At 42.1% G+C, this 13058-nt stretch overlaps 1 protein-coding gene across 7 annotated transcripts in view; it reads left to right on the top strand.

Annotated features, from left to right (window-relative positions):
- LOC102222986 (mitogen-activated protein kinase kinase kinase kinase 4-like) overlaps positions 1-12772 on the top strand; it is a 104228-nt gene extending 91456 nt beyond the window's left edge. For all 7 annotated transcript variants that reach the window (XM_023337102.1, XM_023337101.1, XM_023337103.1 and 4 more), the window contains 8 exons: positions 110-277; positions 1475-1618; positions 4023-4157; positions 5619-5719; positions 5802-5951; positions 6094-6253; positions 7154-7293; positions 8678-12772. In XM_023337102.1, the coding sequence (XP_023192870.1) occupies positions 110-277; positions 1475-1618; positions 4023-4157; positions 5619-5719; positions 5802-5951; positions 6094-6253; positions 7154-7293; positions 8678-8761 (1082 nt within the window). In that variant the 3' untranslated portion in view covers positions 8762-12772. The remainder of the gene's footprint in view (positions 1-109; positions 278-1474; positions 1619-4022; positions 4158-5618; positions 5720-5801; positions 5952-6093; positions 6254-7153; positions 7294-8677) is intronic.
- The last annotated feature ends 286 nt before the right edge of the window (positions 12773-13058 follow it).

Genomic DNA, 13058 nt, shown 5'->3' with positions numbered 1-13058 from the left:
TGGCCCCCAATTACTTTCCACTTGAAGAAAACGCTTTTCTAACCGATCCTCACCCCATCAGGTCAATTCCTTCACCGTCCTACCTGAGCCCTTCCCTTTGACCTTTTAGGCTACGCGAACGACGCCCGGCTGGCGGAGGCGCTGAGGGCCGACCCGTCCCGGAAAGGCTCCGTGGTCAACGTCAACCCGGTCAATACCCGCCCTCAGAGCGACACGCCGGAGATCCGCAAGTACAAGAAGAGGTTCAACTCCGAGATCCTGTGTGCCGCACTTTGGGGTAAAGGTCGTCTGTTTTGGATGGGTGAATGAGTGTCCTGTTAGTTCTGTAGAAGAGAGGAAAGTTGTGAGGGGAAAATGCAGAAGTCATGTTTACATCTTCACCACAGGGTGTCAGCAAAGCCCTGATGAGAAGAGCTGCTGTGTTTCTCACGAGTCCAGTAATCACTGCTTGTTGCACGACAATGTGTTGCTTGGAAACAATTCACTGTCATTAAAGATTTTTTAAAAATTGACAGTAAGGTCATTTTGGATTATTTTCAATTTTAGAAGAATAACATAACAAAAATGTTCTGTACTTTCCAAGAATATCCATATGCCTTGAACTCTTTTTCCTTTGGTCCCATTACCAACAAACTTAAATGTATTTTATTAAGATTTGGAAGAAAAATGATGTATGGCAGGGGTGTCAAACTCCAGTCATTAAGGGCCGCTGTCCTGCAACTTTTAGATGAGCTTCAGCTGCACCACACCTGAATAGAATAATTAGGTCATTAAGGCTCTGGAGAACTGATCTACACAAGGAGGAGGTCATTAAGCCATTTCATTCCAGTGTTTTATACCTGTGGCATCTAAAAACTGCAGGACAGCGGCCCTTGAGGACTGGAGTTTGACACCTGTGATGTATGGTATTCACATCTTCTTATAAAAACATTCTTAATGGTGCAACTAGTAGTTGTATGTTCCACCCATCTGACAGGTGAGCGGCAAAAAGAAAGTTATTGGTGACGCAGTAAAAATGTGAAAGACGCGTAACCTTTTTGCCCACATGAAACATGGTGGTGGCAGCATCATGCTGTGTGGATGCTTTACCTCACCTGATCGTAATCCAATTCAGAATTTATACCAAGACCAAAATACTGATTTATTTTGCTAAAACCCAGCAGAGATGTATCACTGAAGGCATCCACAAAGCATTGAGGCTGATTAGAGAAAAATCCACACGTTTCAGTTTTTTTTTTTGTTTTTTTTTAAAGCAATGCGGAAAAGTTGCCTTTATGTTGGTCTGTCACCTAAAACCAGAATAACATAACAGATGTTTTTGCTCAAAAAGCAGATTGTTTGTATTGTGACCCTGCAGCGAAGCCTGCCAGTTCACAAAACCCGCATTAAAGATTGGTACAATGCCACAGAAGACAGTGCAGGATTACCAGGTGGGATATTCTCCTTGATGTACATTTCTGTCTCTGTGTTCAAGGCGTGAACCTGTTGGTGGGAACAGAGAGCGGCCTGATGCTGCTGGATCGCAGCGGTCAGGGGAAAGTTTACCCTCTGATCAACCGGCGGCGCTTCCAGCAGATGGACGTCCTCGAGGGACTCAACGTCCTCGTCACTATATCAGGTGAACGTCCTTCACAGAAGGTACAAAAAAACGCAAAGGTTTTGCTTTTTAGGTGGCAAAGCCTTTGCAGGTACAGAGTGTCCACACACACTTAAGAAGTCTTAAATTCACAAATGTAAAATTAAAACCTTAAAACGTCTCGTATTCGTTTTAAAAAGTAAGTTGCTCTGTAATATAAGACAAAATTTAAGACTATTCTTAAATACTATTCAATATCATGTATTTTGTTTTTTTTTATTTTTGTTTTTCCTGGGGCTTTTCTGTCAGGCGAAAGTTTGTGTCCCTCAGACTCCTTCATTGCCTTGAGACGGTTGAGGCTGCTGTCAAATAGCTACTAATTTCCCCCTTACTAGCTAGCAGGCCAGCTTTTTTTTTGAGTCTTCTCAGTGCAAATTTATCTGCAGTTGACTGAATGAACTTTGTACGTTTCTGTCAATATATGTCTTCAGTTCCATTCAGAGAGGTCCTTAAAAGTCTTAAGTTTGAGTATGTGAAACTCGCAGAAACCCTGGGTTAAGTTGAAGACCAGGACAATGACACAGACTGATGCTTGGAGACTGAAAATACATATAAGCTATTATTGACTCTGAGACATAAAACTAGTTTCACTTCCTTTTCTCTGTCTCCTTTTGTCCAGTCTGCTTCTCTCTTTGAACTATTTTCACACACACTCCTGCAAGTGCAAGCAAAACGTGCAGCATTCTGTATTCCTTCATGACAAAAGCATTCTCGTGTAGAAACAAAGCGTTCGCAAATGAAACAAAGACGCCCGCGAGTTTCGGGCCAATTATCGGGCCCAATATTCTCAGACTGAAAGTCCATCCGCATCCCTACTTCTCCTCTTTCTCAATAGCCCACACGCGGTGTCACAACATACATTTTGAGCTCAGCGGATGTTGCGTGAGGAGCATGTCGTGTGCGTATTCGCTTTGTGATTCTGACACACAGCCGAGCTTTTCCATGATGGAAGGAAACGCGGCAGGGTTGCACACACACGTCCATGTCCTTCTGTGAAACCCGTTTGTATTTCCGACATGTAAAAATAATTTACACGTCATGGACGGTTCTCAGCTCGTCGGGACGTGTGAAAGAATTTTTGCGAGTTAGGCCACATCCTGACGTACTGATGTTATGAGACTGCCAGGAGACAACGTAAATAAAGGCCGTACAATTTAAGCGAAGGTGATTTAATGCAACTTGGACGTTTCTGATCACGAAAATCAGATATTCTGTAATTCGGCAACGTCACCAGAACATTCTTAAATTAAAAGAGAGGCATGTGGCGTCTTTAGAGCGTCCAAAAGACACAGCGAAACAACAAAATATTTACATTTCACATATTTTTATGCCTTTTGCATCCATTTCAATTTTTCTTATTGGTTAGTCACTTAGATATAATGTCATGCCAGACAGTCACACATTAAAATGCTTTGACCATCCAGCCTGCAAGCCAGGAAATGCCTCTTGTCACAACTTCCTCTGAGTTCCAGGACCTTGACGACAAAGTTCCTAATAACTTCTGTGAACAGCTAAACTTGCCAAGTACATTTTTGGAAAGCATAATTTTAATGCACGACACTGGAATTACACAGCCTAGCAGATATTGCATCAAACTTTGCAGTTGCAGTTTTGCATATATTGATTTTGTGATGACAAACGTGATTCACTGTATTTTGCAGCTGTTTATGCTCCTTTTAAACAATCTTTGCTACCCTGAACGATCTCGTCCAAGGATATAAAACTGACAAACTGCCTGAATACCTACTGCATCTGCAGCTTTGTTCCCGTTGACCATATAACTAAGCAATTTGATGTTTCGAGAATAAATTTGCTTAATGGAAATGAGCCAACTTATAAAAGACTCATTTTTGAATAGGAAGTTTTGGCACCTGCATGAGGTGGCTGTATCAAAATTAGTGTATTTTGCAGAACTGCAATGGAAATGCTTTTTTTTTTTTTGCATCCCACGAAACGGGATGTTACTACTGCCAGAGGTTCCCATAACGTCCCTGTTAAAATCCCATGGAAATTGAAGGAATTACAAACTTCATTATCTCAATGAAGTTTGTAATTGAAGCAACCTTTATCTCATTTTTAGCTAAAGTGAAGACACAAAGTGCTATGTTTACACTGTTGGTGTGTTTTATGCACAGAAAGAAATATTTTTTAGACTCCGACATTTTACAGAATTGGATGATCAAGGGGAAAACAGTCGATCTCATCCACAAAGTTTTTGATCAGTTCATCTCAACCAATTTCTTTGCTGTGCTGATTTTACACACATTGATACTCTGATGTCAACATGTATCTTGCGTTATAGACGGCATATCGTGTAAATGTTAGCTTAGATCACAGTAATAAAAATCTTTTCTTCCTTCCTTCCTCCATTCCTGCTCCATGCCAGGTAAAAAGAACAAGCTGCGTGTCTACTACCTATCCTGGCTGAGGAACAAGATCCTTCACAACGACCCTGAGGTGGAGAAGAAACAGGGCTGGACCACCGTAGGGGATCTGGAAGGCTGTGTTCACTACAAAGTTGGTACGTAAGATTAAACGAGGAATGTTAAGAATTTCATCTCTAGGAGTGTCCATAAATATTTTTCTTCTAAATGGGGATCACATGGTTTTCCCTCTGTGGCTTAGTTTCAGCCAAAGCTAATTTCAGATGCTTCACAGGTTGCATTGAGTTCACTTGTTTAGTCTTTTAAGGCACAGACACTCACCCAATCCTTGGTTAAAGCTCGTTGATGCACAGATTAGGTTAAGCTTCCTAATTTGTGAATTGCCAACATGTCACCAACACATTTTCCCAGAGATACACAGCGATCTAAGACACTGACGAAATATTAGTAATGTTTCATCCTCACCCCTCCGTTATGAAATACTGTCTCATTAATCGTTAATCTGACCGCCTGTGGATTCAAACGGGAGACTCCAGGTTTATAAACTCACCCGATGATACAGAGCGGGTTTATGTGTCCGAGGCAGGCATGTCACCGATAAATAACAGGCGGGAAAACCTCGATTAGGAAATTTTGTTTCAGTGGCAACCGAGAGGGCATGCAGCCACTCAGTCCTGTCTAAAATGCAGAATGTCCTTGGTGATTTTAGTGCCACTGAGCACTTCCTGTTGGAAACTCCACTTTCTCTACTGGAGCTGTCGACAAATATATTTCCCAGCAAAGATCTCGAGTTGATGCCGGTTTGTGCATTTCTCGAATTAACACATGTGGAAAGAAGGGGACTATTTATTGGATATTTCACAACACACAAAGTATTAAGTATTCTTCATTTCTCCCAAATAGTTTACTAAAAGGTTTGATAGGTCAAAAATGATGATTGTTAGCTTCGATATGTTGTGTTGTTCAATTGCTAAAAGGTAGAAATCTTTCATTTGCAAAAGCATATAATCAGCAGACTTTGTTTTGGATGCAGCCTACAAAACTCAGACTTAAGAATGCTGTATTTCTCCTGCTCTGGATGGAGTGTAGGTAAATAAACTTCCCCACAAACACTTGCATTAAATCTCATTTAAATTTGCTCAGGCTGCATCAGTGCAGATACTCGGAGATTTTTCAGGAGCAGATTTGACTTTTTTGTCCAGTGTCAGAGCTAGGAAGACGTGCAAACTCAGGTTTGCGCACATTTTACAAAACAAAGGCCTTTGAGAATTTGCCGCCAACGTGCTAATAGCAGAGCTAGCTTTTCGCTTAGCCCTTAAGCTAACTTTGAAAACCTTCAATTAGCTTCAAAATGTTGAATACTAAAGCACTGTTTTGTAAACTTTCAGTTGATTGAATTCAAGCTATGTCCATCATGAAAAAAGGAACAATGCATTAAAAATAGTGATTGCATGTGAACTATAATCTAGTTAGTTTTACAAGATTATGAATCGTCTGAGCAGATAAGCTTTAACCAAGCAGCATGTACTGGACCAAAAAATTGTCCTTTTGCTTCTTTGTGTCGTCCTGCTTGTTCATTTAAATGTTTATTTTCCCAGTAAAATACGAGAGGATCAAGTTCTTGGTTCTGGCTCTGAAGAACTCGGTGGAGGTCTACGCCTGGGCGCCCAAACCCTACCATAAGTTCATGGCCTTCAAGGTACAGAACTGATTGGGAAAGCTATAGCTAACAGCCGAGCCGCTAGTTTGTTTGTCTGAACTCAAATTATTGTCTTCAACAGTCTTTCGGTGACCTGGTGCACAAGCCCCTGCTGGTTGACCTCACTGTGGAGGAAGGGCAAAGGTTAAAGGTCATCTACGGCTCCTGCTCAGGCTTCCACGCTGTCGACGTCGACTCCGGTGCGGTCTACGACATCTACCTGCCAACCCACGTAAGAAACTCCACGACATGGTGAACGGCTTAGCCACCAAGCTGTAGAGCAGCTGTTTCTCACTTCTCTGCTTAATGCTGGGTAACAAAGTTGCTGAGACCGGTGGTCAAACGCACACATCTTCTGATTTCTGTGCCTTCAGATCCAGAACAACATACAGTCTCACGCCATCATCATCCTCCCCAACACCGACGGCATCGAGCTGCTGGTGTGCTACGAGGACGAGGGGGTTTACGTCAACACCTACGGGCGCATCACCAAGGACGTGGTGCTGCAGTGGGGGGAGATGCCCACCTCAGTGGGTGAGTCGCTATGGCAATGACTCCACAACAGTGGTGGGCACGGCTCCGCTAAGGCGCTAATAACTGAGCTAGCTTTTCATTCAACGCTTTAGCCTTTTTGCCAACTTTGAAAACCTTTAGTTTCCCCTGAATTAACTTCTCAGCATAAATTCTAAAGCACTAATTTATTTGGCTGTCTTGTAAAATGTCAGTTGAATAAAATTCGACGTCTGTGCTGAAGTTTTGGTTATCGACTGATGAGAATGCTTCAAGTAGCCAGATGTTTATTTTGAAGTGGATGAAGACACGCCCTCCACTCATGATGCGGTGCAACAAATGATGTTTATTATTATGGTCTTGTACCCAGAATGCATCTCTGTAGAACTACGCCCTGTCCTTGAGTAAACAGTTTAAAGTCTACTGGATGTCCATTGTGCTTTCTGACCGAATCCCTGCTGTGGTCAGATTGGCAAAACCAGCAACAGAGTTAGCAATTCTCAAAACGATATTAAGCTATAAAAGTGTGACTTGCTAAAGCGTAACCGTACATGTAGGTGTAAAAAAACAAATTTGAACCTGCAACGTGTGTTGCAACACATGTTGTGTCATTGACACATGGGTATTTTTGTTGGTTGTATTTAGCACCTTAGCAATAGCTTCTGCTAAATACCATATGTGTATAACTCTTTATCGCTGGCGGAACTTATGTTTACTAATATTTGTTGGAGCAACTAACTTTTTTTTAGTTGAACACTTCTGCTACACAATAAATAAACAAGCATGTATGTACATTTATCTGCACCCTTCTACATTTTTATCTACCTGCTTCAATTTTTAGCTGTTAGTACTACTAAGTATGTGTTCACTTTAACCCTATACTTCTAAAAACTTTGGTGTATTAACTTGTAAATCTCTCCTCAGCCTACATTCGCTCCAACCAGATCATGGGCTGGGGCGAGAAGGCCATAGAGATCCGCTCAGTGGAGACTGGTCACCTGGACGGAGTCTTTATGCATAAGAGAGCCCAGAGACTCAAGTTCCTCTGCGAAAGAAACGATAAGGTGAGAACAAATGATGGCATAAATGCAAGAGGAAAAAAAAGACTTCATATCCTACAAAACCTTTTCACCTTTTGTTTCCTAACAACCACAAACCTGAACACATCATGTTGAGATTTGATGTGATAAACTGAAACAAAGTTGCAGTTGATTGGAAATTTGAAGGAAAGTGCTTCGCTCATGTTTTACAAATACAGATTTTAAAGCTCGTTGCCAAGCCTCCATTTGCAAAATAGATCAAGCTCAGTCACAGTAGGCCTGTGGACGATGGATTGTCCCAGTAGTTATTGCGATGATTGATATCATTTTTTTTATACCAATTTAAAGTAATATATGGCGTAATAATCCAAGATTGCCCTCTAAAAGATAAACTTTAATTTTGCACATGCTAAACACTGGAATTGGAAGATCATTCAATCCAAAATAAAACGCAGTAACCAAAAACAATAAAGGCACTTACAACCAAAACCATGAATAAAAGTCTCTGTAGACAAAATTGCCCTTTAAAAAAATATTAATCATGAGAATGGAAATGATGAAGCTCATTTTAATTTAGTTCCCTAAGTCGGACTGGGGATTAAATTACACACAAGTGAATTTTATGTAGGAGGCATCAGAGTAAAAAGGGGCTGAATAGAAATGGCCACAACATCTTTCAGATTTTCATTTGTCAAGACATTCAAAAGCATGAATTTTCTGCCCTCTGTTTCGCAATTATGCACTACTTTGTGTTGCTCTATCAAATAAAATCCCAATTTGAAATTTGTGGTTGTAAAATGACCAAATGCAAGAAAGTTAATGAGGTTTGAATGGCGGATGTGAAGAGGTTTGATTCCAGGTTACATCACATGTCCTTGCTCTGGCTGCATGGCTGTGCCGACATGACTGCAGGACGTTCCAGAGTTGCACCGAAACTTGTTCTCTGAAACTTTCTGCTGCTGAATTTGGCTCCGTATTTCAACTTGCTGCATAAAAAAAACAAAAACAAAGGACCAAGAAGTCGCACATACAAATGCTAATATTGAACCCAATCTGCAGAGGGTCACGCGTGTAAGCCGTGAAACTGAAATGATTTTCTACATTTTCAGCCAGTGTTGGCTCAGCTGTTTCCAAATTGCCCAAGTTTCTCTTCTCTCTTTTCTGAATTTACTTCCCGTTTGTCCAGAGAAAAAAGCCAAGTGAAAATTAGACCTTGGATTTGTTTTTGGACGGTGTTTCCCCCCCACCCCTTCTTTGTGCACCTCAAGTTTTGACAAGCTATATGGGAAATGATGGTGAAACTCCATACTTGAACTTAGGAGAGTTATTTCTTGCAGGAAACATGTTGGTAATTTGTCAAACAAAAGCCCCAGATAAAATTCCCACCCGTTTCCTGTTTCCCGTCCAGGTGTTCTTCGCCTCCGTTCGGCCCGGAGGCTCCAGCCAGGTGTACTTCATGACTCTGGGCCGAAGCAACCTTCTCAGCTGGTAGAGGTCCACGCCCTGCCCTACAGTTTTTTCTCCTCCTTCTCCTCATCCTTCGCATCGTCCCGCCCTCACACCTCGCTAACACTGGATCTCAGAACCCACCTATGATGTTTCTGTCAATCCTCGGGACAAACAGCCGGCTTGAGACCCCATCGGCGCGGTCCACGGCGTCAACCTCACCCCGTTTCCTTCCCCCGTGCTTCCGGGGAGGGGCCTCAACCTGGCGACGCGGCGACGAGCCCGAGAAACCAAAAGGTCGCCGCTTTTCCTCAGAAATACCGGAAGCGACGACTTGCTTGCAGAAGTAAAACCAATAGCTTACATGTTAAAGGAGGTAGAAGTTAAAACAAATGTGAATTTAATAAAAGAGGACAGACGACGTTGTGTGCTTTTCCTCTCAGCCTGTCTTGGTGCTTGTCATGTTACGATGGGATCGATGTTGAACTTCCACTTCCGTTTCCGTGCTCTCGAGTCGGTTCAGTAACATCGATGTCTTTCAAACTAGGAGCTCAGCGAACGCTACTCTCTCCTCTACTGCTACTACTTTCCGCAGGTCTGCCTCTTGGAAGGGAGTTCGTCTTATTTACGCGACGGCGGTGTGTGTATGGAAGCAGGTTCTGGGTCAGACAAGCACGCGGGTGAGATCAGGTGTTTTCAGCTGGGGGCGCGCTTGAGACGATGTTGCTTTAAACAAACAAACAAAAACAAAAAAAAATAGGATGACGGAGAGAGAAAGGACCAGTCAGGCAGGTGGGTTTCAAATTAGTATTTTATGAATTCTTCTAGAGAGGTGTAACAGAGCGGCGCTAAACGCGTCTTTAAGCTTTTGTTTTCCATTCATGCAGCGTTCAGCCGCGAGAAGAAGGCGATAAAATCCGCCCGCCTGAAACTCCACTTGAGGAACTTGAACTGCTGTGAGTAGCTATTCCATGAGTAACTTTAGAAAAATAACTAAAAATGAAACGAAAAAAGGTGGGGGGTGTTTATGAGCTGATGATGTTAGAAGAACGCTCAGCATGTGTGTGCAAGTGTGTGTGGTCGGAGAGTTCGGTGTTGTCGGCGAGTTGAATTTCCATGGCGGCAGAGAGGCAGACGCATGATTCAGCAGGTTCCGTTTCAGGTGCGGGAGGCGGACTTCCATCTTCCAATTTCTCCCTCCTCCCCCCTTCTCTCGGCTCGTTTCACCTTCCATCGATTATTATTATTATTATTATTATTATTTATATGTACTCGATGCACTAAGTGTCCAGAATGTAGAGAGACTTCTTACTGTGTGGTGGTCCAAGGCATGAGATGATGTTTCGCTTTGTATCTTTGTCACAAGTGGTCGATTCTAGGTGTTTCAATTTCAAGTTTTAAGTGAATAAAAGCTGCAGCAGCAGAGCCTCTGCGTCAGGTGTGGAGATGCTTTTGTTGTCTGAAACCATGGCAACGCCCTTAACCCCCATCCCGGCGTTTCAGAGCCGAGCAGCGTGTTCTGGGGTCCCGAGAGCCCTGCTTGCTTTAACGTGAGGACTGAAACTTTGTCGTTCTGAAACTAACACGTTGGACTTCAGTATTACCGTGATGAAGTGTCCCCAACCTGGCAACACGGAGCAGAGCTTCTTCTTTTCCTCCTCATTTCAACAAAAGCAGGCGATGTTTTCTGTGCATTTGCATCTCGACGAATCAGAATATCATCCAAATTTTCCTTCGTTTTCATAATACAGAGAAGTAGAGTCATGTTTTAAGGCGTCTATTTCTCTCATTTTGGATCACTGCTGCAAATGGAAACCTAAAACCAGCCATCGGATTACACGGCTCCCCAAACGTTTCCATTGACCTTAAAACTGCTCAAATTGGCATTCCGAAAATAAATTAGCTGAAAAGGTTTACGCAAGTTGTCTCCCCACTCCTACTGTATTGAAATTAGTGTATTTTATAAAAGTGCAACGCCAGCAACACTTTTTTTCAAATCACACAAGTGATTGTGTGATTCAACAATCGGATGTTACTACTGACGGAAAACACAAAGAAGCCGACAGGAAGTGATTGGAGGACGATGTTTTTTGTTGACTCATCGCGTTGACAAACTAATGCTCTTGTGATTTTAATTGCGCTTCTTATTGAATAGAAACACAGCAATTGCAAAATTGTCTTTATTCGACATTGGCGGAATATCAACAAAGTTTTGCGCACATTTGTAACAGAAACGCAGCAACCGAATATGGAAACTTCTCACTAGACCTCAGGCAGATTAGATTCTGTGCCTTTCCACTTCTGCACTAGATTCTTCAGACCTTGGTTTCCAAATGAAAGGCAAAACTTAATTTCATCTGGAAAGCGGACTTTGTCAGCCCAGTCCTTTTTCTCATTAATCCAGATAAGGCACATCTGTCTCTGGTTCCGAAGTGACGTCCAGGTCTGCTCCTCCTTAATCTGCCCCAAACTCTTGGAGGGTTTTGGTGCACCATCCTCTACTCACGCTTCTTGTCCATTTTGTTGTCTACCACACATTTTCAATCCGTTGTTATTCTTGGATAAATCTCCTTTAGCTTTTTGGCACAGCTCCTATCTGGATGGCGTTGATGATATATCTGTGTGTCAGAAAAAAAAAAAATTCCATTTACTGAGAAGCTGATTTCTGGGTTTTCATTGGCTGCAAGGCGCCACCATCAAAATTACTGAATTAATCTGTTTTAATCAACATGCAAGTTGCACTATTCACTATAAATGTCGAAATAAACAAACTTTCCGGACATATTCTGATCAGTAGAGATGCTCCTGTGTTCTTTCACCCTAAACCTGCTTCAGATTTCAGACGTCTGTATGTTCAACGAGCTGCGGCGTTGATCTCCTTCATCCGGTCCAGCTGGATTTACCTCCATTTCCACAAACTTTTTTTTTTTTTAAGAGTTGCACATTTCTGTTTAAAAAAAAGAAGAAGAAAAAAGAGGGGAGGACCGAAGAGAATCCCATTTGTGCTCTGACTTCGTGCCCCAACATGTTTTCATCAGGATGCAAACAAGATTCTCTTGCGTGTGTTTCCCCTCTCCCCTCCTGACAACAACAATTACACACACACACACACACACACACACACACACCGCCACGCCTACAGGCTCTTGTCAGTCACGTAGCTCATGTCCCAAACCCTTCGCTCCAAAAGTTAACGGAGAGGCTGTTGTCTGACGCTTGCAGTAGTATCCGCCATGTTTGCTTTACTGCATTAAAGGCCACCGGAGAGTGGCTGACTTTGTGAAAATAATGTGATTATTATGACTATTAATAATGGGTTAAATAAAAGGCGAATAATGTGATTTCTGCCGGTGGGGGCGGGGGAAGACAAAGCAAATCCGCTTGCAGGTTAAAGTTGGAACAAGTGCCAAGAGGGCAGCATTTAAAGCGTGTGAAGCTATTGTTATTGAAAAACCACTTCCTGGATATTCTTTTTAAAAATTAAAACAAACACACACACACACACACAAAAAATCACTTGAAGCATTGTGTATTCTTAAGTTTTAGAGATAGTTAAGAAACTTACTGGTTTTTTGTTGTTTCTGTAAGTCTATGTACACGTAAATATGCGACTGCGGTGGTTGAATATTATTACACTCACCTTAGGTGGAAAAAAAATGTTTACAGAGGCAATGTTTCGTTACATTAATGTGTGCATCACGGTATTTATGGTTCCTTTACACTTTGGTTCTGCTTTTTTGAGCCTGTTTTTTTTTTTTTTTTTTCTTTCTAATTGGATATTTATTGTTTTCCATCATCTCCCCACTAAACCACCTACAACGGAAACAATAACGAACACATGGTTGTTCTTTTCAGGTATTCGCGTAACGCTACTTGACCACGGTGACATTGCAGTAACGTTCCCTGCAGGCTTGGATGTGAGGCGATGTGTTTTCCTCTGTTTCTGCCATGCTTCTCTAACTTATGTCCTCTCTGTGTATGACAGGAAGTCGTGTAGTTTCCTGATTTTTTTTGTTTTGTTTTGTTTTTGTTTCCTTTGAATAAACTTTAAAAGTAATTTTCAGAGTGTATCATCAGCCGGTGGTGTTGTGCTGCTTGCTTGTTCCCCAAAAACAAACGTGAAGAAGAAGAAGAAGAGAATTTGCGTCACGTGTTGGCCAACTCTCGACCCACTTTGTTCTGTTTTATCATTTTCAAATCAGTGACTTAACGACTCAACACAGATTCCCTTGCAACACAGTTTAGTACAATAACAACAGCTTCCTGCACGCCGTTCGTGTCCAGGCTGCTTTAAAAACAAAAACGCCTCGACCGTGTCGCAAATTATAACTTCTGGGAGAAGT

This window comes from Xiphophorus maculatus, chromosome 7, assembly GCF_002775205.1.
Source record: "Xiphophorus maculatus strain JP 163 A chromosome 7, X_maculatus-5.0-male, whole genome shotgun sequence".
NCBI lineage: Eukaryota > Metazoa > Chordata > Actinopteri > Cyprinodontiformes > Poeciliidae > Xiphophorus > Xiphophorus maculatus.
Note: the sequence above shows the minus strand (reverse complement) of the source record. Positions and strands in the feature narration are given on the sequence as shown.